Source organism: Cyprinus carpio, chromosome A1 (genome assembly GCF_018340385.1).
Source record: "Cyprinus carpio isolate SPL01 chromosome A1, ASM1834038v1, whole genome shotgun sequence".
Taxonomy (NCBI): domain Eukaryota; kingdom Metazoa; phylum Chordata; class Actinopteri; order Cypriniformes; family Cyprinidae; genus Cyprinus; species Cyprinus carpio.
Window position 1 is genome coordinate 33,066,015 of NC_056572.1, and position 25,946 is coordinate 33,091,960.

General features: G+C 36.8%; 4 protein-coding genes across 6 annotated transcripts; all 4 read right to left on the reverse strand.

Moving 5' to 3' along the window:
• Positions 1-1,467: 1,467 nt before the first annotated feature.
• Positions 1,468-7,734, reverse strand: LOC109097262 (N-acetyllactosaminide beta-1,3-N-acetylglucosaminyltransferase 2-like). Of its 3 annotated transcripts, XM_042763167.1 has the most exons (3): positions 7,122-7,734; positions 4,691-4,779; positions 1,468-3,171 (listed from the first exon to the last, which is right to left on the reverse strand). In XM_042763167.1, the coding sequence occupies exons 2-3, from the start codon at positions 4,728-4,730 to the stop codon at positions 1,919-1,921; spliced, it is 1,293 nt and encodes a 430-aa protein (XP_042619101.1). In that variant the 5' UTR covers positions 4,731-4,779; positions 7,122-7,734; the 3' UTR covers positions 1,468-1,918. The 3 variants fall into 3 exon arrangements, with proteins under 3 accessions (XP_042619101.1, XP_018966436.1, XP_018966431.1); XM_019110891.2 differs by lacking the exon at positions 4,691-4,779 and having other exon boundaries at positions 7,122-7,730; XM_019110886.2 differs by lacking the exon at positions 7,122-7,734 and having other exon boundaries at positions 4,691-5,903.
• Positions 7,735-10,511: 2,777 nt separating this feature from the next.
• On the reverse strand, positions 10,512-16,190 carry LOC109052076 (COMM domain-containing protein 1-like). Its single transcript, XM_042763186.1, has 3 exons — positions 15,971-16,190; positions 14,717-15,004; positions 10,512-10,720 (listed from the first exon to the last, which is right to left on the reverse strand). The coding sequence occupies exons 1-3, from the start codon at positions 16,142-16,144 to the stop codon at positions 10,613-10,615; spliced, it is 570 nt and encodes a 189-aa protein (XP_042619120.1). The 5' UTR covers positions 16,145-16,190; the 3' UTR covers positions 10,512-10,612.
• An 830-nt stretch (positions 16,191-17,020) lies between these two features.
• LOC122146156 (mucin-5AC-like) lies at positions 17,021-20,436 on the reverse strand (the record flags this gene model as incomplete). Its single annotated transcript, XM_042764217.1, is given in 7 exon segments — positions 17,021-17,307; positions 17,867-17,908; positions 18,150-18,210; positions 18,341-19,154; positions 19,156-20,066; positions 20,199-20,222; positions 20,319-20,436. Coding segments are annotated over 7 exon segments (2,040 nt in total), but the record flags the coding sequence as incomplete, so codon positions are not given.
• Positions 20,437-21,550, reverse strand: LOC122146167 (integumentary mucin C.1-like). The gene is made up of 3 exons (XM_042764333.1): positions 21,418-21,550; positions 20,916-21,114; positions 20,437-20,777 (listed from the first exon to the last, which is right to left on the reverse strand). Exons 1-3 carry the CDS (start codon positions 21,418-21,420, stop codon positions 20,437-20,439), a joined length of 543 nt encoding a protein of 180 aa, XP_042620267.1. The 5' UTR covers positions 21,421-21,550.
• Positions 21,551-25,946: the final 4,396 nt, after the last annotated feature.

A 25,946-nucleotide genomic window follows, 5' to 3' on the forward strand; every position in this document is an offset into this window, starting at 1 on the left:
CATAATGATTTACAAATGCAAACAAAAAGAAAATATATTCCAGCTGTTGTTTTTGACAACATGAAGTCCATTAAATATTACATTATGTCAAGGTTTCCCAAACTGGGGTTTGTAAAGGAACTGCAGTGGGCTCCTTATAATTAAAATAAATATTTTTATAATTTTTTAGATAAAATATATAGAAATTAATAAATTATTAAAATATTTTGTTATTTTGTTTGTTTACCTGAATGTCATGTGACCATTAACCGTGAACATGCTAATGTGATACTTAATTATTAAATGTTTATTTTAAAATCTCAGGGGTACTTTTAAGTAAATATATTAGGTGAAAGAAAAAAAATGGATGCCTGTATTAGGCTACATGTAAATAAGAAATAACGTAACATAATCCTTTTTAATTTTTTTGATTATTTTGGATGTATTACATGGTGGCTACAATAATCTGATTTTTTGTATTTTGTTGTTTTTGTTTTTAATGGATTGATCATTTTGTTTCGTTTTTAATGATTTTCGTAAATCCAGTGGTCAAATGCTGTGTAGCCTCTCAAATTTCTGTGTAATAATATCCACCTGACTGGTGACTGGTCTTTCTGACTGTATATAAGTGGTAGGCTATTTTACAAAGGAAAATGTGATTATTAAATTTATTAAATCAATAAATTATAAATAATTTAAACAGCTATTATTATCCTTGTGTTGATAGTGTAGTTGGAGAACAATCAAACAGAAGCTTCCTGAGAACACAGAGGTTTAATGTAGGTGGTCAAACAGCTCAGATATACTTTTCCACACACAAATGCAGGCATAAATTAAAACAACAACATAAAAATACACATCAATTTTGACCTTTCTTGTTATGAAAATACATGCATGGTAGTGGATCATATTTCACTCATTTTGAGTAAACTAAGGCAAAAACGGTGTGAATGCAGCACAATCCCTCTGAGATGTCTAATAGGAATTCAAGTTCTTACAAAGTGAAGAAATGAAAACTTTCTTGATGCAAGTTTCTGGTCTCATTGCGAATTGTAATTCATTGCGTCAACGTGAAAGAAGTGGACCCAGGATGTGGACCCAGCTAACAGAGAACATTCTCAGAATGTTCTAGCACAGTTCTCTCAAACGTTCTTCCAGTAACAGTAAAGGTGCTGTATGTAGGATTGACACCGAGTGGTTGAACTAGGTATTGCAGTCCAAATTAAAAATATTGGAGAGGGTTTTTTTCACCCGGCCCATCCTCCTCAGACTTGATGCACACACAGGTTGCCAGTTTGACGACACCAACAAAAACAAGCGCACTTGACGATGAATAAAATGAAATAAGCTGTGTTTTCTGCCAACTGGCAACGCAGGTGTCTAAATACAATTGGGTAAACTGGCAAGTGGGCGGGTTTCTCAAACCAAAACAGAGACCGTCGACATTCCGGCCAGAACGCACATTTTCAAAGGACAATAACTGACTGTAGCATTGTTTCTCAGATGAACAAGTATGTTAACTTAGCATGTTTCTTAAATATCTGCAAACATTTTGTGGTATTTTTCTGCTTTAGTAGAGTCAAAATCTTACATACAGCACCTTTAATTGAACATTTGTTTAAAAGTCTGGAAACGTTTTACTTAAATGTTTTAGTTGGACTTTCATCTAAGGTTTTTTTAAATGTTGCAGCTTGTTTTAGAATGTTCAGAGTACATTCAAAAGTAACATTACCATGATGATTGCAAAATGATATAAAGGAATGTTCCCTTAGTGTTCACATAACCAAGAAAAAACATTTATAAAACTTCTAAAAAAAAACAGGATGTTTTGAATGTTCAGAGAACATTCAAATATAACTTGGAATACTCTTTTGTTAGCTGTATTTTTGTAAACAGGGCATCAGTTTACAGTAGTTGTGTCCTATCTGCTTTTGCTGCTTCACATTGCGCACTTCGTGTTCAGTGTAGTTTTGATGCAACATTTCACTTTAGGGTCATTAATCCAAGACCAGATCTTTATCATGTCTTGTGGGCTCCTGGGATGGACCAGAATCAGACTTTTGTAAGCACAAGGATTCTCTCTGTGCTTTTCCTCAATGTCAAAGGTCTTAAAGCCCATGTGTTTCTCCGGTACTAGTCCCAGTCTCTTCAGACACATCCCTGTAAACACATCGTCAATTGGGTACAACGTGACCAGACGGGAGATCATTCTTAACCGCAGCCCCAGATTACCCGAATACAGGTAGCCTCCGCCACCTGCGTATGGAGGGTAAACGCCACGAAACACGCTCTCAGGGATGTAATACTTGAGGTGTCTGGTCCGGTGTGGTCCGGCATTAGTGATCACATCACCAATGAAAATGTCCTGTGTCTTGGACACCGAAAAGTTGCCTAGGTAAGCCAGCATATGCCGTGTATTGACGAAAACATCGTCGTCGCATTTGAACACATACTTGGCAGAAGCGCAATGGGTCCCAAACCACTCCAGAAAGAGGACTTCCTTTAAGGTGAGATTAAAAAACGTGTCTCGATAATCCCACTGCAGAACATCGCCGTACAACGCCGCTTCGTGCTTGACCATGTCTGACAAATCCGGGAAGTGGTCCGTTGCTGCCGTGTTGCCAAGTAGGAATACTGTCACAATTCGGTGGCCGTTGAGGATCCCAGCACGACCCCATGATTCCCGGATGGCCTGCCGTCGGTCGAAATGTGGCGCAATGGACTTTACTGCTAGCAAGAGGTATGGTGGTTCAGAACACATGTTGGGAGCGTCCGTTATCAAGGGGTAAGACCTACATCCCATGTACAACAAGAAGTCCTGGAATCGCTTTGGTAGGGACTTAAAGTCTTCAATCTCTGTCAACACCCTGCTGTCTGGCCTGCAAGGACTCACGTGATTCAGCCAAAGTGGGATTCCCCTAAAGTCACGAGGGGCATCACTGCCATTTGCAAGCGGCAGGTAGTAGATATCATCGAGACGTTCCTGCTCGCGATTCCAGAATGCCTGACTGAACTCCGGCTTCTTCCAGAACTTTTTGGGCGTCAGTTTCCGTCGATTGTAGATGTCTCGCCCCTGCCCATAGCTTCTGGACACTTCCACCACGACGTAGATGAGGAAGTTTGCTAACATCATCAATCCCAGCATCTTGGTGGTCTTCCAGTTACTTTTCATCTTGAAGATGCCCTCACCACCTAAAAAAAAAAACAAAGAGATTTATTACCTGTTGGGTTACCGTCTGGGAACAGAGATGTGGCAAGTCTTCAGAACATGGTGGAGAAAGTGTGATGGGCAAACCACAATGACCTGGAAAATGGAGGAACATGCTAATTACATTAGTCAAAGCCAGTTAGTATGGACTTGAGCTGTGAGTGTTTGATCCATCGACATAAAGAATGTGTTAAAACCTCAAACATACACAAAAATAAAGTTTGTTACACTCTTAAAAATAAAAGTTCTTTATTGGCACTGATGGCTCCATGAAGAACATTTAAAATCCTTGAAACCTTTCCATGCACAAAAGGTTCTTTATAGTAGACCATGTTGTTTTTGTTTTTTTTTGATCATTAAAATGTTCCTTACACTAAGAAAATAATGGTTCTTTTGAAAACTGTTTACAGAGAGGTTCTTTCAGGAACCAAAAAATGGTTCTTTTTATGGCATCACTGCAAAAACACCCTCTAGGATCCTATATTTTTAATCTGAGATTTCTAGATAAAACCATTATTGAATTAGTGAATTGTTATGCAGGCTGCATTCACACTGCACTTGAAAGTTTCTTTCACATCTGATACAGATCTGTTGACTGAATAAAAATGAGTAAAACTCATGAATTTAAAATCTGATCTGGGCTGCTTTCATATTTGGAAATAAATTGGATTCATATGCTTTATTTATTTTCTCTAAAGAAAAAATGTCTCTTCTTTTTTTTTCTCTAAAGAAAAAATGTCTCTTCTTTTTTTCATTAAATCACTATCTCATATGCTTTATTTATTTTCTCTAAAGAAAAAATGTCTCTTCTTTTTTTCATTAAATCACTTAATTATGTAAGTTATTGTTGTTTATATTTATTTAGTTAGGTCATGTGAACAACATTCAAGCAGATAACCAGAACTTAGCAGTATTAATGTAGCACATTATTATACCTCAACCCAAAAAAAGCTCATGCAAAGCCGGAAACTTACCACAACAGATTGATATTTCCTGAACCATGAAATGCAAAGAACAACCTTTGAATTTCCTTTTTAGTAAACAAGTAAAAAGTGCTTGAATAGTACATCCAAAAATGAAACTTCTCTCATTAATCATTTAAAATCCTGTATTTTTTTTTTCATAAAAAAATAATTTTTTTTTTTAATATTTTTTTTTTTGAAGTGTACAGTGTTTTTATTTATAGAAATACTCCAGAATTTACAATAAAACACCATAGAATTAATGACAGGTGCTCTATATTTCATGTCTTTTGAAGTCAAGTCAAAGCTTTGTGCTTGGAAAAGTCTTTTGTTTTACGCACAAAGCTGTCGTATGATTCATAACACTCAGAAAAAAACCCTTCTGTGCTCCAAAAAAAAAAAAAAACATACGGTTTTGGATTGACATGAGGGTGAGTAAAAATCATTTTAATTTCTGGATGCACTACTTCTTTGAGAAAGATCCAGCTAAAACCATGAACCACTAATAAAACGTTAAAGTAACGGTTGATCCATTACTCACAGCGTGGACATCTGCAGGGTAAGTCTAGGGTGAGATCCATGAGTGAATCCGGTGTGAAGCGTCCAGGGTTTCTCCTCCTGTAACTGTACCTGAACAGTAACGGATGAACCTGCTGCATATCAGCCAATGTTTTTAACACATCAAACCCAAGTTTTCTCTGTATTACAGACTCCACACCATCCTTCATAGAGCTTCCTTCCCTCATTCACTCATACACGTCATGTGTTCCTCATGACACCAATTACAGATGTGCAACGTCAGACTCGTCCTAGTCTCGTATAGTCAGACCTTTGACTAAACAGCTCTGCTACAGTGCACATTGCAGTTTATTTTGACCCAGTAAGACAGGAAGAGACCATTTATAATGAGTAATCTTAGTCTGTGTTGTTTTATTGGGTAGTTTAGGAACGGGTTATGTCAAATAGATTATATACCACAGATTCTGTAATCAGTGCCATGACATTCAGCCTCTGAGTATGTTTCAAAGATATGACGTCAGCTTGTCATATTTTGCATTTAATATGCACCAGACGGTTGAAGTTGGTCTGTGGTGTGCCATCGGAGACTAAACTTTCAGACCGCAGGAAACCGTCAAAAGCATTTCACTTTGGCCAACAAATCCATTTTATGACTGCACTTTTATGACGGCACTCCCGCAAAGAGAACTTAGTTTCCACACTATGATGCAATGCTATCATTGGCCTACTTTAACACCTCTCGTAACTGAGCGACAGCTCATTAGCGCAGTCCAATCCAGACATAATCACAGTTGTTTCAGACAGCTTATCTACAGACCACATGCAAGTTATGAGCAGCATTAAGAGTAACAAAAATAAGTGAATGACATACTACTTAATTAGCGCTCAAAATAAGTGCAACAGAGAGAAAAAAGAGAAACATTTCAAGAAAACAGGTCTAGATGCTATCACTGATTTTAATGTCGGAATGTGTCACACTTAATTACAGAAGATTTTAATTTTAACATAAACACTTTTTTTATTTTTGGCAAATGTAAAAGCTCTTTCACAATAAACGTGGAATGAGAAAGCCTCAGGCTGAAGGAACTGTACATTCACATCTGTACAGTAGAAAGCCGAGCTCAAACAAACTTCAGCTGTGCTGCTATTCTGGATTGCATGAAGAAAAGGACACAGGAGAAGAAAGTTCACTCTTCAGCAATAAAAAAAAAATAAGGCACAAATGTTATGTTTATCTAAAGTCATTTTTGTTTTTTGTTATTGTTATGTTTGATTTTGGTATTAGAGTGGTAGAGGTAATGGTTATTGTTGTTATTGTGATTAAATACATAAAGGATGCCATTTAACCTATTTAAGAAGGTTTTCATTTCTGTTTTTATTTATTTTTGGTAATACTTAATCTGTTTTTGTGCAAGTGAGATGAGTAAATGCATGTTCACGTTTAATCTAAAGCTACAGTAAGCATCATGTTCATACAGCGCACACAACACCTCTGCACTTACTCCAGATTTCTCTCAACATGAGGACAGGAGAGAAAACTGTGATTTTAAAGGTGTAGTTAACGTCCTGAAGGCACAGGCTAATGCTTCTGTGCAGACACTGTACTGTAAACAGCAAATGAGTGTGTGTGTGTGTGTGTGTGTGTGTGTGTGTGTGTGTGTGTGTGTGTGTGTGTGTGTGTGTGTGTGTACACATTAGAACCCAGAGTTGCCTACATGTTGATAATCCTGTCATTACGGGGGATTTTTCACAGATATAATGGTTTATTTGCTAAAGCTCAGGTAGCCTAGTTTTGTAAGTATATTTTTGTAAGCTTTATGTGAGGCTAAAACTTAAGTAGCTCATTTATAGTGAATCCTCTCAGATCTAATATGATGCATGTTGTTGGACATCAATAAAAATCTAACAGTTCTCAAGTGTCATAACTCAGTTTCATGATGCCCGACCTGCACCATATGTCATTTGAGAAGGTTTTCAGTGAATAATTCAGCCTCACATAACTATTGCATGACTGATTCTAGCACATGGGTCTTACAGACTAAACTGTTTTGGTATTTTTTGGAGACATCCAGTGGTCACACTGTTGTAGTATGGAAACAATCCATGCAAAAAATCTTTAATTCAGATATGAGACCTGAGAAAATGACATTTTAAGGATTTGTCAACCAGACAGAGAGAAAGATAGACTATTAGTATTAATTTGTTGTATTGTATAATAATAATAAAATGACAAATCTTTTATTTGCCTTTTATAAAGATCAGGGTGGTGAAGGTGAATAACAGATACCAAACTTAACGATATTCGTTAACGTAGAAGCCTAAGCTATATTTGAATAAAATTTTTAAATGCAATAATTTCTATAAGTTATATCTATTTTGGCATTTATGAGTCTTAACTCGTAGGTGCACGCGTGTCTGAATTTACCTGTACGTACGTGTGCGTCTGTTCTCACCTTTATAACAGCGGTCCACAACAGTTGTTCTTCACAGGTCGAACATTTCCCTCTATCTTCCGAACGGAATTGTTGTGTTTTGTGTATTTCTTCATTGAATTTCTGAAGTCCCATTTAAAGTCTGTATTCCACATGAACGAGCAGCATGTAGTCGAGTCAGATCAGAGTCACAGCGCGAGCACCTCCCTCACCACGGACGCGCGCGCGTGCACGGGTTAACTATGCGCATGGGGGCCAATTTTGTATAATCTCCTCACAAACAAACGAGCGAGGACGTTTGAAATGCTCGTAGCTATATACAATGCTCACAAATCATATTTTGCTCTGCTGATATCAACAGGTTTAGGGGTGGAGTGAGGATTGGCCTTGAGCAAATATCATCACCTCCTTATTTATTTGTCTGCATGATGTCCTTAATGTGTATTTGAATTCTGATTAAGGCTTAAAACTTGCCTCAGGGTAACAATCCCATTTTCTTCACTTTGCAAGCAAATGATACAATAGGCCTATGCTTTTTTTCCCCCACAACATATGCCCTAGCAGACTTTAAAAATATTTTTCTGCATCATGTGGAAGAAGTCATTTTATATTGATTTTTCTTCCATTAAAAATGTAATTGATTGCTTTTTAAAACTTTTTATTTTTATTTTTTTTGCATGTGAAATTGCTTAAAAGGGTTTGTTCAAAATACAGATGTAGCCACCATAAGTATTATTGCACTTACCCTGTAATATGTTTATTTATTGGTATAGTTTCCATTATTAAAGTTTTAGTATTTATTCCTACTAAGTCAAAATAAAATAATTCGCCACGGTTTTTAATATTATTCTGACAGCAAATTGCATTTAGGCTCTCAGTTGCACTAGAAATATTTTGATAAAACTTTTTGCTCTTTTTATTCAATGAGATCAATTTTATGTAAGAAAAATCTATTAAGTATTTTTTTCTGTCAACTATTTTTTTTAACAATATGCATTCTATTCTATTCGATTCTGCACAATAACTCCAGGACACCAGCATTAACAGTTGGTTCTGTCAGCTTCAGGCGAGTAAAATGAACAATTGACTCATTATTTGAATGTGTTCATTAGTTAGCGACATATTCACATAAACGTATGTACCTCCATATCTTCATGCAGCCTGTTCTTCGGAGATGTTTACAAGGCTTCACGTGCAATCGTCATATCATACTTTTCATAGGAGGCAGTTACACCCATTGTCTTCTCAACTGAATAATTAATAGGACATAGGTTAAACCAAACATTTGTTGTAAATGACAGAACGAGAACCATCTGTTCAAGTTCCATGAGGAAGAAAAGCTCACTGATGTGTTTGGTCTATTACACACATCAATCCTCATCTGCTTCACGTCCACATATTCACACCTGTGAGACAAGAGACACGTCTCAACCGGTTCACCTGCTGCGTAGATGGTGTAAACTTGACTTAAATATTTAAACAGGATGGGTGGCATCACCATCTTATAGTAAATACTGAGTCTCCAAACACAGACATACACTAAATATGATACAAGAAAGAAAAATAAATCACAGTGGTGCAAAATAGCATTCAAAACTGCTAAAAAAAAAAAAAAAAATTCAGTGGATGTTCTCCTATCTATCATAGGATGTTGTCCTATGTTTTACATAAATCATATGTAAAAAAATAAAATTAAAGTTGTTTTATTTTCTATTTATTTCTTTTTTCAATCCTTTTAGAATTCATTTTATGTTTTATTCATTATTACAATTATAGTTTTTAAAATAAATGTCGAATAAACATAAAATTTAACATATAACATAAACATTTCAATTAAAAAATGAATGCATGCTTTTTTTAAATAATGGTAAATCTAAAGTAAAAAAAAAATCGAAATAAAAAAACAAACAAAAAAAAAATCTGATCTAAAATGCTTTTTTAAAAAGACTACAAAGAAATTACATTTGTGACATTATAAGTCAACAATTTTGACCCTATCATGAACAATATGCTTTTTAACATACGTGAACAGTGGGCTTATCTCTTCTCAATATAACTTTGACTTTCAGAATGACGATCTTCACTCAAAAACAGCAGTGATAAAGAAGGATTATGATATTAGTATCTCTCAGTTCCAAGAACCCCAAATCATTTGGTACACATAACAAACATTAACTCCTTCACCTGCACTGCCACTGCTCACCATTTATCTAGTTATTACTTCATTTACTTACTTAGTGACTACATAAAAGCACCATTAACCCTGTGAAGTGATTTAAAATGCATCAAATATATCTTGAAGACAAGGACTGAAATGGTTGGCCGTTAGCAAAGCAAGCTCATTAGTTTGATTCACAAATGTCTGCCAAAATGTCTAAAAATTTATTTAACCCTAACCCATAGTTAAAGGATAAAAGCACAGGTGTTAACTGAGAATATGCTGAAAATGTGCTCAGCCTAGATGTAGATGAGTTTGTTTCTTCATAAGAACTGATTTGGAGAAATGCAGCATTCCTTTGAATCACTTGTTCACCAGTGTATCCTGTGCAGTGAATGGGTGCCGTCAGAATGAGAGTCCAAACAGCTGATAAAACGTCACAATAAAAGCTGCACGTTTGTAAAAAAACAAATCCAGCTAAAATAGAGGTCCTCTATCTGTAATATTGCCTTTCATAAGACATTAAAGTCTTATGAAAGGGGAAGTCGTGGCCTAATGGTTAGAGAGTCGGAACTGAGCCTACCGAATCGAAGGGTTGTCCATTCGAGTCTCGGGCCGGCGGGAATTGGATCAGTGCATGGGATCTCTCTGCAGTGATACCACGGGTTAGGTGCCTTCAGCAATGATCGAGTCCAAACAGCTGAGGGGCGCCGCAGCATAAAATGGCTGCCCACTGCACGGGTGTTGTTACAGTGTGTGTGTGTGTTCACTGCTAAAATAGAGGTCACTCTAAATGCAGAGCACGAATTCTGATATAGGGTCACCATTTGGCATAAGACACCTCACCTTAACTGATGGACTGGAGTGGTGTGGATTATTGTGATGTTTTTATCAGCTGTTTAGACTCTCATTCTGACGGCACCCATTCACCACAGAGGATCCATTGGTGAGCAAGTGATGTAATGCTACGTTTCTCCAAATCTGATGAAGAAACAAACTCATCTACATCTTGGATGGCCTGAGGGTGAGTGCATTTTCAGCAAATTGTCTATTTTTGGGTGAACTATTCTTTTAACACTCAAAGTAAGTACTTCAGGAATATAAATAAACTATAAACTACACACTATAAAACTAACACTGACTACTGAACCTGAAATCCTGTATGAGTAAATAATCATGGATACAAAAAAATGAACTCACAGATATCCAAGTTTGAGGTTTGACAATGATTATTTTTTATGATGAATATATCTTTATAACAATACAGCATATAAAACAAACACATCCCCTCACTCTCTCTCACACACACACACACACACACACACACACACCCCTATAAAGAGGCAGATCTGCTCTAGCTGTGGTGCACGACACTGTCGATGCTCTCCTGAAGTTCTGCCATCTTCTTCAGCACCAGATTCACCTTCTCCTCATCAAACTCCAAACTCACAAACTCAGAGCTCTGAAGTACAGAGAGAAAGAAACAGAGGCCATTTACATGAACTGACCGCAGAACATTAGAAACAACTCATTAGCACTCAGTGACAATGTGTGATTTTAGTAAAGCTGCTTGAACACCTATTACAGAGTCAACCTGCATCAACCCAGCGGTGTAAGATTCACAATATGGGAAACAAAGTATTTCCCACTCAAAGAAAAATGACATCGAAAATCCTCATAATTCTGGACTTGTTATTTGGAATCAGTAAATAGAATGTTTTTTAAACCGTTTGAATGATAATAAAGAACTAGATTTGCATTTCCTGAAAGGTTCCCTGGAATTCTTGATTCTGATTGGTCGTTCAGCATTCTGTGAACAAATTATTCCATAGTGATCCTAAACTGTATAATTTATCATTGCCTAAACAGTTTTCCTACTTGGTTTCCAATTTCTCATATCCCTCTGCACTCTTTCATCTCACCAAATTGTGAACTAATATTTTATGTCCATTTATTTTATTTTGTATTTGGTAAGCCGTGTACTTGGTAAACTGGATATCTGTATATTTTTGATTTTATTGTCTGATTGATGATGAACTCTTATGGTTTATTTAGTGATCATGACCAGCTGACCGCATTATCCTGTAATTACAGTGCAGTGAAAGAACAGTGTCAAAGCTTTTTTGTAAAATGATCCAGAAAGGCAGAAGAATAGGACTCAGATGACATCAGCAGCCGAAGCAGGTCATTATGACATCATCAGATACCCAAAGTGACTCTTACACTGTTTCATTTCTCACACAAATACAGCCTAAAACCTAAACTGACCTATAACATAAACACTATTTGCTAATTTGCACTGGTGTCTCCTTCAGGAAAGGCAAATTTGGGTAATCCAGAATAAGAATATTTTCAGCATCTTCAGTGTCACATGATCCTTCAGAAATCATTCTTATATGCTGATTTGATGCATGTTGTTCAGGATGCTTTGATAAACAGAAAGTTCAAATGAATAGCAATTATTTGAAATAGAAATCTTTTGTAACATTATCTATTTAAAATATCCTTGCTGAATAAAAAAAATAATAATTATTTGACAAAAAAATAAATTATTGTTCACTACATAATACATTGACTAATGTTAATTCATATGTTAAAATGTATTAGTACTTGCATAGAAAATGAATTAACCCAGAAAGGTTAATAAATGCTCTAAAACTTGTTTTCATTGTTAGTTTATGAAAATGAACTAATGTAAAAAAAAAAAAAAAAAAAAAAAAAAAAAAAATTACTGGTTGAAAATAGAGGAAAAAGTGATCAATTAGAGATCACAGTAACTGGGCTGAATTTCACCAGGTAACAAACTAGGAGGACTCAAACATACCTAAACTATGCTACATCCACACAGATTAGGACAAGTGCATTTAATAACAGGCATGACTCTCAAAATGTCCTGTTTAGCTGCTGCATGAATGAATAACTGATGTCAAGTTCCTTTTGTGTGCTCACAATAGCCGTATCGCATCACCTGTAACCATAGCGACAGTGACCTCAAGTAAATATAATAACGCCGGAAAGGCTCATCACAATTGAGACAATGATATTCAATAAACAAGCCCAATTAAGGCGCAAATTCATCTGTGAAATCAGATTAACTAATGGCAGCTGCAAGCACAGTGCAAAACTGATGGAAGCTCTGCTGGAAAACAGCAGCACGAGCTGAAATCTTCAAATAAGGTGTAACAGACAACAGGCCCGTCCTGAAAATGGAAGGAAGTCATTTCAGTTAGAAACTGCTTTTTCACTCTTATTAATAATTCAACTATATGCAACCATATTAGCACTCTAACGCATTCTACGGATGTGTCTCTTCTCTTCAAGTCCAACACAAACATGGCACTCTCTGAAATGATTTGTGGTTTTATTTCTCAGTAATTGATCTCCTCCATTCAGCATTGTTGCACCGGTGGAGCTTTCTGCTCTCCTGCAGCTCTGAAGACAACTGAATAGCCTACAGTCCTCTATCCTCTGAGCGTGAATCATATACAGTGTGCAATGCACCTCTCTGTACACGGCACAAATGATATGAAACAATTAGAGCAATAAAACAGACAAACGAATGGGCTGAAAGCCACTTACAGTGCAGAGGAGGCTCCTCTTACAGCGCTAAATGTGCATTTACAAAAAAATACAATCAAAAGGAGGCTGTCATTCTCGTCTTGACTCACTGAGGTTAAACGATAACATACAGCAAATTACAGATAAGCATCTCAGATATGCAAACATAAAAGCCCAAATGAACTTCATAGCTAAGAGCTGATGATAAGCGGAAAGTCTTAATGGCAGAATAATGACGGCTAATGTCACTAATGGGTCTCTGTTTCCTGTAACCCAGCCCTCTTGATATCACCGGACCTTAAGACATGGATTAGAGCTCATATTGATATCAACATATTACTAATGAGTTTTAACTTTAATAATGGCCGCTACCACACATTTTGATTTTAGAAATGCTGAGTGTGTTTCTGTAAATAACAAACCGTTCATAATATGACAGCCAGCATAATATAGATTTAGATTTATACTATGCAAATATGCAAGAAAAAAGTATAATCTGTAATAGTGACAAATATAAATGGCTGGTAAATTATTTAAAATTAATGATTGTATTAAGTAAATATAGTTAATAATAAATTATTTTTATAAATAATAATGAATGAGTTATAAATAAATAATCAAACCCTAAGGTGGTGGAGAATACATTTTCAGAGTCTGTTTTTCCGCTTACACTGCAGTTATAACTTTCCATAAATATTAATATATGCTTCCCACTGATTGCCGATGTAGTTTCAGGAAACTGAACTGAAAGCAAACCTACTTCACAGCTGTGCAATTACAGAATATTACTCAAACCTCTGAACATCTGTCAGTCGTCAAAAAATAATTTAACAGTACCATACTATAGTTTGAATTAAAAATGTGCTAAATACAATTTAGGCAGCAACATTTCTCTTCTTTTTTTTTTGCACTTTGCATTTTTTCCACACAAGAGCCCAGTTTGCATTATCCTGAATATCTAGTATCTACGCAGCTCTTATGTGGCAGGTGTGCAGCAGATTATTCAAAACCTCTGTTAATCATTGAGAATAAACAATTAATCAACTACACAACTAGTAAGAAATCTTCGTGGACTCTGAATGAGATACATGAGTTACATTCAAGAGTTTGCAAGAGTTACTTATGCAATACTTGGCTGGCAGGTACTTTATATCTAATGCAGCTGATATGAACTATTTGCTAAAAGATCATAAAAAAAAAACAATCTAATAAAAAAAACACTTCGCATCATTTAGATACTATTGCACTTTTATTAGTATTTTGAATTAGTTTATATTTCTGTTTTCATTTTAGTTAAAGTTTTAGTAATTCTGTTGTTTGTGTATATATAGTTCTATTAATTTTTATTCTGTTTTAGTTTGATATTTTAGTACATCAAGTTAAACTTATTTTAAATATTTTATTTAATTTTTTTTTAAGTTTTTAGTTTCAGTTTTCTCTTAAAATAGTCTTAATATTTCGTCTCAAGCTGTCTCCACTTTAACGAGGCTTATAGAGGTTTTAAACTGCACCAGCAATAAATAAAAATAAATAAATGAAATAAAACCTTGTTTCCTTACATGCATCTTTCAAAAAACACCCAACATGTCACAACTCCTGCCAATGTGAAACAAAACTTTTTCGGGACATGTCTGCACATATTCATAGGTGTGTGCAATTATACTCTTTGTATACAGACCGAGTACCTACATTTCCCATGAGACTGTCTATAGAAATCATCATCAAAACTCTCAGGCACACACACGTCCCTGATTTTATTAGGCAAGGGCTTGGAAAAATCAAGCATCAGAGCTGAACAGTGAAAAAAAATAACTCTTTTGTGCTTTCAATACACTGCATATGAAGCTCCACCCTTATATTTCAAAGAATTGAACCCTTATTTCTCCAGTTGAGTTCTCACCTCTCCGGGGCGGCCGAGCTCTAACTCCACCAGGGCCACAGGACTGTTGGAAACCTGCCCCCTGCTGGCCGATGTGTGCAGGTCCACCCTCCACTTCAGGCCCTTGAGGCCGGGCTCCCAGCGACTCTGAGCCAGCAGACTCTCTCGTACCCGTGTGCGGTGGGCCTTCCAGAAGCGCGCCAGAGCGGCCGCCTGCTCCGGAGTCACGCCGCTGCCGCCCTGCTTACGTGTCTGTGCCGTGAGGAACGCTTCCAGCTGCGCCTGATCCATGTCCGCTGACGCGATGGACTGACGGACAGACAGAAACACGAGGTCAAGACGGGAGGAACTGGATTACACTGCAGCACACCTTTCAATACTTGAAATAAAATCAACTTCTTACAAGAGAAATAGCAATTTTTTTACTTAGTTGCCAAGGCAAAATTTCTCATCTTCATTTAGATTAACTTGTACTAAAATAACTTAAATTTAAACTGTAAAAAAATTAAAACCTATTTAATAATTTTATTAAAAAAAAAAAATTAAAAATGACAAAGACACAACAAAATGACTAAAACTAAAATTACAATGAAAACATAAAAAATAAATACTAATTCAAAATATTAATAAAATAGTATCCCAGTGACACTAAAATGAGACTATACTGTTGTATTCTTATATAACTTGCAAACTCTTAAGTTTATGGTGAATCTTATTATTTTACTTGTTAAAGTCCACATATATAAAATCAAAAGGACTAATTTATGGCTTAATTCTTTGTCTATTGACTGTTTTCTGTGTGCTTATATGTTTACATGTACTGATAATAAACAAATGTATACATACAATTCTATTTGCTAAAGACTTAAAGCTAATTAGAAAGTAAAGTTTGAAAATGGTGTCTTTTTATTTATTTTAATCTTTTAATTTTTGTAACCCCTTGCATTAGTGTGCATAGGTATACATGTATCATAGATTTTAAGTTGTGTAAACCATTTAATAAAAACCACAAAAAAGCAAACTGTGAAATATAAAATATAGGTTAAAAACTATGCATTTCAAGAATGCTATTCAGTGGTATGGAATGATTGACAGCTACCATTGAGGATGCAAGACATCTGCTGCTCTCTAGCGGCAGACAGAGAACACTGCAGTCAACACCTACATTTAGTTCAGTAAACAATTAAATGCTTCTGCGTGTATTTGACTGCAGCAATAGTGCTAATCATCGCTGCTACGGCTTCAGAGAGCAGCGGATAGTTAGTGGAGAAGCACCTTCAGAAGCGACCTCATCTTGTCATGTAGCGCGCGGAACTCGTCCTGCGTCATCTCGGCGTAGAGCTCATTCTTCAGAAACTCCTCCGTGATTTCTGTATTGCCGTAATAAAGTCTCTGCGTGATTCCGTTCAGTAAAGCGCTCACACACCTCTGGCTGTCCGCGTCCGCCATGCTGGATGTTGACAGGGGTCATGTGATCCGATTCCGCGTCACGCGCAGCGGGCCTTCCTTCACTGCGCGTTCACTTCCGGTCTTTTTCAATTTAATATAACATATAATATAAATACAACCCAAGACATTTTTCGTTTTCTAAATTTTATAATTTAATGGTATTATTATTATTACCAATTATTATTTAATTATGCTCTATATTAATGCAAATTTAGATCCCCTGTCCCTCACAAATACATATTTATTCTTATTTGCACTTCTGGTTAGATGCTAACTGCATTTCATTGGCTCTGTAGCTGCTTGTACTTTGCACAATGACAATAAAATAAATCTTATCACATCTACTGTAATCTAATCTAATTATTAGTAGTAGTAGCTAGTATTTGGAAATAATAATTAATAATTAAAAATAATTTAGTTTTACAAACTAGAATTTAAACTTTTTATGTAGACGTATTATATGTAAAAGTAGTTATACAGGTAAAGTTTCACCTAACTAAAACCTATGCATGCTACAAGAAAGATTTTAATTATATTGATTTTTTTTTTACTTCCCTTCATCTTTAACCTTCATAACTGTTGAATGAGAAAAATAACAGATTTTACAAATACATTTGAATTTTGAAAATGTTTCTTTTCAACTATTATACATCTAGCATTGCTATTATTAGGCAGAAACACTCTTTTATTTAGTTGTTATTCACATGCAGGATAGCACAAGTCGGATTTGAAATGAATCATTTAAAATTCCTAAATGATCTTCAAACTAGGCTGTTTCCTGACCTTAAAATATATATATTTTCTGGGTACAAATGGTGACATTATCCTGAAGAAAAAATAAATAAAAAATATGCAGAAAGAAAGTGCATTTTGAGCACTTCTGTATTTTTTTATATTATTTTAATGAAAAGCACAATCTGACACAAGGAACCAAATGTTAAATTATAAGTTTAGACAAAAATGTAAATGCGTACATAAATAACAATATTACAATATCACAGCAATAACAAAGCAATAACATAAAGTGCCTTAATGGACAAACAAGGTTCCACAACCAATGACCCCATTACCATTCAATCATAGGGGTATTCCTCTAATAACACTCAGCAAAGTACTCTGAGTGAACAACAGAGCGGCACTCATCCACCAACAAGGTCCCCAAGCTGTAACACACAGAAAACAGTCACACTTTGAACCTTCAGATTAGATTTTTTTAAGCCTATAATGTCTGACATATAATAATTAATCACTCTGTGTTTGTCACATGCCGAGAAACACCAATTATCACAATGTACTAGTTGACTTTGTCAGTTCAAGCTCCTTATTATTTCACCATGTCACAACATGTTGAAAATGGAATTTGCCATAGCAAGTGCTATGGTTACTTTGCTAATATTTAAAATCTTTAAATAGCTATGCTAATTGTTGCACTCAAATAGGAAAAAAGACCTTTTATACTTCAGGTGTGTAGAGCCATGGAAATCATTGAAAATTTGCATAACACAGTTGTTAGGCATGGCTAAAATAAGCTGTTTTTGATTGTAATTAATTGACAACATTAACAAACAGCAAGCAAGCAAAACAACCTCCAAAATGCTATTCATTCCATAAAATGCACTATAATATGTACTTATTTTCATTCATATTTTATGTATTATTATATTTAGTGTGTATTGACATGATTAGCAAAATTATAATGTCATAAAAATATTTTCAACTTACATCTTCTTCAAATCAGAGGGGTTCACAAGAGGTTTAGGTGGCCTGTTACAAAAGAAGACAGAGTCATGAATGTAATTACTGGATAAAAAAAAATATATATATTTTTCAGATTCAATTTCTTTCTTTTTTTAATTGTTTATTGAGTTGTAAACACATTTTTTTGTTAAAATATTGAATAAAATTATTTTTTGTTTTGAATTTATATTTAAAACACTCTTCACATTTAAAATAAGAAGCATGGGGTTATGTAGATGGGTGTTTGTTTGAGCTCATGTGTACTTACATGCTGTTCATCAGGGTCTTCAGGCAAGCAATGTCATTTGTGGCATCATCACCATTTAAAGCTTTGGTTAAAAAAAAAGTTAAAAGATCAGATTAAATTGGCTTTCTTTGGTTCATAGTTAAACATTCAATAGTAAAAACATTCAGGTTTATCTTATTTGTAATGTTTAGCATGTTTCTCGGCAGACTTACCAGTGCATTTCATGTTGCAAATATTGAGAGATGGCACCTTGTCAGAATTACAGGCCCACTGATCACTGAGCTGAAACAGTCCATACAGGCGTTCGACTACAGGCCACTTTGGCTCCTTCTCCCTAAAGATAGGACCGTTGGGTTTGTTAAAAAAAGGAATGTGACGCCGGCCTCTGTTCGAGGCATTTCTTGGGGTAGGTCTTGAAGGAGAGACTGTAGGGTGCCCTGTGACAGGTCTTGTGGCTGGACTTGTGGTAGAGCTTGAGGTGGAGACTTTGGTGGGTCTTGTGGTTGGACTTGTGGTAGAGCTTGAGGTGGAGCCTGTGGTGGGTCTTGTGGCTGGACTTGTGGTAGAGCTTGAGGTGGAGACTTTGGTGGAGGTTGAAGTGGAGCTTGTGGTGGAGCTTGAGGTGGAGCCTGTGGTGGGTCTTGTGGTTGGACTTGTGGTAGAGCTTGAGGTGGAGCCTGTGGTGGGTCTTGTGGTTGGACTTGTGGTAGAGCTTGAGGTGGAGACTGTGGTGGGGGTTGAAGTGGAGCTTGTGGTGGAGCTTGAGGTGGAGCCTGTGGTGGAGTCTGTGGTGGGGGTTGAAGTGGAGCTTGTGGTAGAGCTTGAGGTGGAGCCTGTGGTGGAGTCTGTGGTGGGGGTTGATGTGGAGCTTGAGGTGGAGCCTGTGGTGGAGTCTGTGGTGGGGGTTGATGTGGAGCTTGAAGTGGAGCCTGTGGTAGGGGTTAAAGTGGGAGCTTGTGGTGGAGCTTGAGGTGAAGTCTGTGGTGGGGGTTGAAGTGGAGCTTGTGGTGGAGCTTGAGGTGAAGTCTGTGGTGGGGGTTGAAGTGTAGCTTGTGGTGGAGCTTGAGGTGGAGCTTGTGGTGGAGTCTGTGGTGGGGGTTGAAGTGGAGCTTGTGGTAGAGGTTGAGGTGGGACCTGTGGTGGATTCTGTGGTGGGGGTTGATGTGGAGCTTGAGTTGGAGCCTGTGGTGGAGTCTGTGGTGGGGGTTGAAGTGGAGCTTGTGGTAGAGATTGAGGTGGAGCCTGTGGTGGGGGATGAAGTGGAGCTTGTGGTGGAGCTAGAGGTGAAGCCTGTGGTGGGGGTTGAAGTGGAGCTTAAAGTGGAGCCTGTGGTGGAGTCTGTGGTGGGGGTTGAAGTGGAGCTTGTGGTGGAGCTTGAGGTGGAGCCTGTGGTGGAGTCTGTGGTGGGGGTTGAAGTGGAGATTGTGGTAGAGCTTGAGGTGGAGCCTGTGGTGGGGGTTAAAGTGGACCTTGTGGTAGAGCTTGAGGTGGAGCCTGTGGTGGAGTCTGTGGTGGGGGTTGAAGTGGAGCTTGTGGTGGAGCTTGTGGTGGGTGTTGAAGTGGAGCTTGTGGTAGAGCTTGAGGTGGAGCCTGTGGTGGGGGTTGAAGTGGAGCTTGTGGTGGGTGTTGAAGTGGAGCTTGTGGTGGAGCTTGAGGTGGAGCCTGTGGTGGGGGTTGAAGTGGAGCTTGTGGTGGAGCTTGAGGTGGAGCCTGTGGTAGGGGTTGAAGTGGAGCTTGTGGTGAAGCCTGAGGTGGAGCCTGTGGTGGAGTCTGTGGTTGGAGTTGAAGTGGAGCCTGTGGTAGAGCTTGAGGTGGAGCCTGTGGTGGGGGTTGAAGTGGAGCTTGTGGTAGAGGTTGAGGTTGGTCTTGTGGTGGAGCCTGTGGTTGGTCTTGTGGTGGAGCCTGTGGTGGAGCCTGTGGTTGGTCTTGTGGTGGAGCCTGTGGTGGAGCCTGTAGTTGGTCCTGTGGTGGAGACTGTGGTTGGTCTTGTGGTGGAGGCTGTGGTTGGTCTTGTGGTGGAGCCTGTGGTTGGTCTTGTGGTGGAGCCTGTGGTTGGTCTTGTGGTGGAGCCTGTGGTTGGTCTTGTGGTGGAGCCTGTAGTTGGTCCTGTGGTGGAGGCTGTGGTTGTTCTTGTGGTGGAGCCTGTGGTGGAGCCTGTGGTTGTTCTTGTTGTGGAGCCTGTGGTGGAGCCTGTGGTTGGTCTTGTGGTGGAGCCTGTGGTTGGTCTTGTGGTGGAGCCTGTGGTGGAGCCTGTGGTTGGTCTTGTGGTGGAGCCTGTGGTTGGTCTTGTGGTGGAGCCTGTGGTGGCCTATGGTGGTCTTGTGGTGGAGCCTGTGGTGGGGCTTGTGGTGGAGCCTGTGGTTGGTCTTGTGGTGGAGCCTGTGGTTGGTCTTGTGGTGGAGCCTGTGGTGGAGCCTATGGTGGGTTTTGAAGTGGAAAATGTGGTGGGTCTTATTGTGGGACTTGATGTAGACATTGAGGTGGTACTTGAGGTGGAGCTAGTGGCCCTTGAAGTGAAGATTGATGTAGGCCTTAAGGTGGAGGTGGATGACTGAGGTGGGGCGTCATCGGGATTGTTCTCTTCATAGTAGTTGCTGATGGTTTTCATGAAGTTGGTGTTGAAGCCAGAGGCTTTAGCCTTGCAGACAACTGCCTCAGAAAGGAAAAGAAAAACATATGGATGAAGGTTATGAACCTCTTAGCTGGTTATGTGACATGGAAATATAGCCTCCTGAAGACTGAGAGAGAAATAAGGGAATCTGAAAGAGAAGTATCTCTATTACTCACGTCTAGCGACAAGATCTTTTGTGCTCAATTTTTCTCCCATGACCTTAAAGTCTTGAAATCGTGCAGCCTCCAGCTTGGCCTTTAGCTCACATTTACTCATAATCCGTCCCTCAGTCACACTGGACACCAACAGAACCAGAGGCAACACAGCCAACATCTTCACTGAGAGAACACTCTTCATCTCTCTCTGCTCTGAAATCTGTAGATTAAATACATAGGAGAGTGAAATCACAGATAAATAGGATCATTTTGTTATGCTTCTCACACTTGCTGAAGTACATTTATATTTAAGTCAGTATGCAATTTGCAAAAAAAAAAAAAAATATTCACCTTAATATGACTGTATAGCAAGTTGAATGATGACATAAAATAGCTTATCATTTTAGTTCTAGATATGCAAAAACACCTGTATATTGATTATTATGATAAATTAAGTAAATGTATCTTTTATATCAACCCTGCAATCATACAGAGACAAGAACCATATTAAAATTAGTCTTACCATTCTATTGTTGGAGATACCGATGAATGAGAGTCTTCAAATGTTCCTCAGTCTTCACTGTCTTCTGTGTGTGACCCATCAGACTTATATATGTTTGAATCTCCTCCACCTGCAGCTGCACCTGTGCTTTTGGTTCATCCCACCATTATTGATGTTCCACAAATGTTCCACAGAAGGATTGGCTGAGTTTTGGTTACTCCCAAAGTTTCTTCTTTATCCACCCAAACCAACCGTTTAAGGGAGTTTTAAGGCACTATATTTTGTAAAACCACTTTGGAACAAAGGGAACAGCTCAGGCAGGTTTTGTTACATGAGCTCCTGAATTCTGTTTAACTGTTGAGGCTTGGTTGAGAAAAAAAACATGCACATCCACAGTAATATTTCAAGTTAAAACAGGCAGGAAATTGATCTTGTACTACTGGACATCTGAACTTCACTGCTCCTTTAATAGAGGTCAAAAATCAAAATAAGAGATCAGCTTTTAGTTTTTACTTATTTGTTGGAAGTTTATTTATTTTTATTTTTTATTTTTGGGTGGATCTGTTATTAGGGTGTAAGGCATGTCAAGCCTTAATAAAACAGAATTTTTTTTTTGGGTGGATCTGTTATCAGGGTGTAAGGCCTGTCAAGCCTTACTAAAACAGATTTGTTTTTTGTTTTTTTGTTTTTTGCTCAAGGCACTGTCAATTTAATAGCTCTTTCTAGAAACTGACAACACTTTTGACAGATTCAAACAACACAATAAATATTAATAACATTTATTAAACTTCCTGGGACTCAGCAGTGCATTTCTGTCCTCTTTAGATGGCATCTTAAATTGACATCATAGACTTTAGAGATAAAAAAGGACTGATGTATATTTTAAGGCAACTGTTTTTGTAATTTTGTAATTTGTATTGACTAAGTTTTTTTGTAAATAAATATCTTAAGTGAGCAGAGTGTGATTTTCAGATATTTCTGTTAAATATTACAGAAATTCCTATAAAGCTAAATGTAAAAAGGTGCTTCTTAACACTATAGTGACAAAACAAACAGTGCAATTAATAGTAGTGAATAGAAATAAAGGTGTGGTAGTTTGGAACTGATAAGGGTTGGATGAGGTTTTGCAACCTCAAAACGTCACATTCATTTGGCCAAAAGTATCATTAAAAAGTAGTAGATACATCTGAGGATAAAAGCATTTTGAAGGGGAAAAAAATAGCATTTAGCTATACTCAACCCGTTGAACAATAAGATCTGTAAATTGAAAACATAACTGAACAAAAAAATACAAAAAATACAAAAAAAAACCAAGAAATTTATCAAAGAAAAGTGGGAGATGCGAACATCATTTAAGAAAATTCTTTGATTTTGACTTATGATAATTTTTGTTCTCAAAATGTTCTGAGAATGTTAGTTTATGGTTACAAAAACATATGAGAACCATTCGATAATATTAGGGGAATGTCCTGTGTTTGTTGGGATAGGCAGGAAAACTAGCCGCATCCGAAATAGAATACTTCCATACTATATAGTATGTAAAAAAAATAAAAAAAAAACCCGTAGGCCTACACCAAAAGAGTAGTGTCCAAATTCATAGTATTTGAAAAACTATAGGCGAAAAATACTTGGATGCCCCACTACTTCCACCCAGATTCTGAAGTGCACATTCGAATTTGGTTATGTAGAAAGAATTAGTGAGGGCCGCGTTCAAAACACTGCCTTGTGAATCTTTAGTTACAAATCAGTGCTTCGGAGCACTTTGTAAAACATCATTAAACATATTTTGCTGTGCAAAGAGAAGAGCAAAATAAAAGCTTATTTAAAAATAAAATAGCTTATTTCAGCAATACAAAATAAGAGGGATAGACCCAGAAGACTGAAACCACTGCATGAGAAGAAATTGAAGAACAAGATCAAGTAAAGGTCAACAGCAAGTCAAGGTTCAAAACATCAGATGTCCTCAAATAAACTTTCTTTCTGGACAATCCCTTCATCATGCTGCCAATCCTGCATTGGCCTCTATGAAGCACCTCTGATACCTGCTTACACATCTTGGCCATAACTGTTTAAGGCATTTAATTAATAAACATCTCAGAGAGCAATATTACACAACAAACAGTCATTCTGTTAACTGCCAGGCTTCATAATACAAGTTGCACTGACAGTGAATTATTTTATTATATTATATTATTATATTATTCTCTATTTTAATTATTCAAGCCTGTCTGCATGTCCACAGTGTAAGGGGTGCTATTGGTAAGTCAGATTTATCCATAACCAGCTGAAGTAACAATATTAAATTCAAACATTTGAATGTGAGGCCTAACTAACTTTTTAGTTAGTTCTATTCATTGTTCATTGTTTAAAAGCATGTGTTTTAAAGAACCAAGGCCTTCTAATGAATTAAAATGCTTGTCAGGATTTAGTAGGAAGCTATTTTGCTCAATAATAACCTATAATTTAAGTGATTTAAGATTAAATGACATCAGTTTGGACATCGGAGGTTTTTTTTATCAATTCATATTCATTGTCCAATCAAAATACTGTGTGATTTAGTGTATTTTGTGCTACTGTGTACAAGCTTTTAGCTGTCCTGAAACCAATTCCTTGTTACTGTTTAAGGTTCCTCACAGATAAACTGTGCAACTGGAGCTAATACCGGAGGAGGGAGCATCCAGGAGGGATATGAAGGTGAAATATGATAACATGACTAAACTAAAAAATGTAAAAAAATATTTCAGGAGCAAAATTCTGGATTATTATATTTAAAAGCAAACAATATGTTTTGTAATAAAATGTCCTATAAAATAATTGATGTTTGATAAAGACCCTCTGTAATCATTTCAAATTCCTTGTGAATGTTACAATGCAATGCAAGAACAATGCTGGCATTAAGTTTTAGGTTGTGTGTTAGCATATGTATTTGATCTGTATGCATGTATGTATGCATCTGTATCTATGTGAATGCATGGGTTTATGTGAATATAAGGTAGGTAGATATACGGTGTATGTAAAGATGTATGTATAAGAGAAGCGTCAAATTGTTTTGTATTTAACTAAAGGATAAAAACAGAGAAATGGGGTAGGACCTGAAAAGTTTGTTATGAACTTCTTCCTACTGCTTTTTGAACATGGGAATTTCTGTAATAATTTTGGAAGATTGTGCTGAGAAGTATATGATTTAATTCAGCTGCTATTTTAATTTTAATTTTATATATGTATGCATGTCTGTATATATATATTTATTTACATGTTCAAATAAAACTAAAAGAGATGTAGAGATTATCACTAATATCAGACCTAATGATCGTCTGGTGTTGGAGCCATATCTCTTTCCCAATGGTGTTGAATTTCTGGAGCCGATTTACTCTGATGGAGACTCGGCATTATATTCTGTGGAATATTATATGGATTGGAAGATGATTGGATAGATGATGTTTTTGATTTGTTTTGTTTTTGTTGAATTATTGTTTACTCAGTGTCTAAAGATAGTCCTTTCTTTGTGGTGTATTTGGCAAAATATTGTTGAAGATCAGATACAAACAGTTAAACTCATTTGTGAAAAAAAAAAACGTATTAAATACAAAATCTGCATCAGCTACCGTATTGTTTTTACTACGTTTCTTCTCTTGTTAACAGAAACCCAAAGAGGTAAAGCACCTTATGTAACAACAAACTAATAATTTAAAGTATATTTTTACTAGCATTAGTTTTTGAGTATTTGTCGTTAATTCTTATCTCTAATTTTGTCCTGTGTGTCCTCTGTGTTTCCCGGGTTGTGATAAAGAATATGAAAATGACAACAGCCTGAAACCACCACGATAGATCAAAGCTTATGTCTTTATTATAACATACATCTATAGCCCTAATCCTAAACTTAGTGAGATGCGTTCCCAACATGAAAGAAACAACATAAGTCTTAGAACTTTAGAAGTTAATGCTGGGCTACAGCATTAGAGTATTAACATCATGTGCAGGCCCTACTCAGTTCCAGGATTAGCTGCCATCCCAGCACTACTGTACATCTCCAAGATGTCTGTTAAAGTGTGCTTCATCTGGAAAGCATCTGCTGTGTACAAACACCCAATAAACATCTTTAAAATGTCAGTTTTACATATATTCTACATCAAACATCTTAAAAACATTTGCTAAATACATCTGAAAGGAAATTGCACACATCAAATAGACCTTTCTGAGATGTATGTGTGCTATCACAATAACATACTCAAGGCACAACACACAACACAACACAGGACGAATTCCCTTCACTCTGCTCCACACATTACACATAATAATGCATAGCATGGTGCTTGCAAAACCAAGATCATGAGATTGATTCCCAAGGAATACAGAGACTGCCAAATGTAAATAAAAATGTAATTTTAATTAAATGTAAATAACATATAATTTTTGTAAAGGAAATGTCTTTTTTCTTTTTCAAATATAGCCTCTGTGTCTTTAAATCACATTTGGCATTTGGTAAAAACTAATAAACTTTTAAAATTTGTTATGTTAAGGATATTTAAATGTTACATTTTCAGGTCATT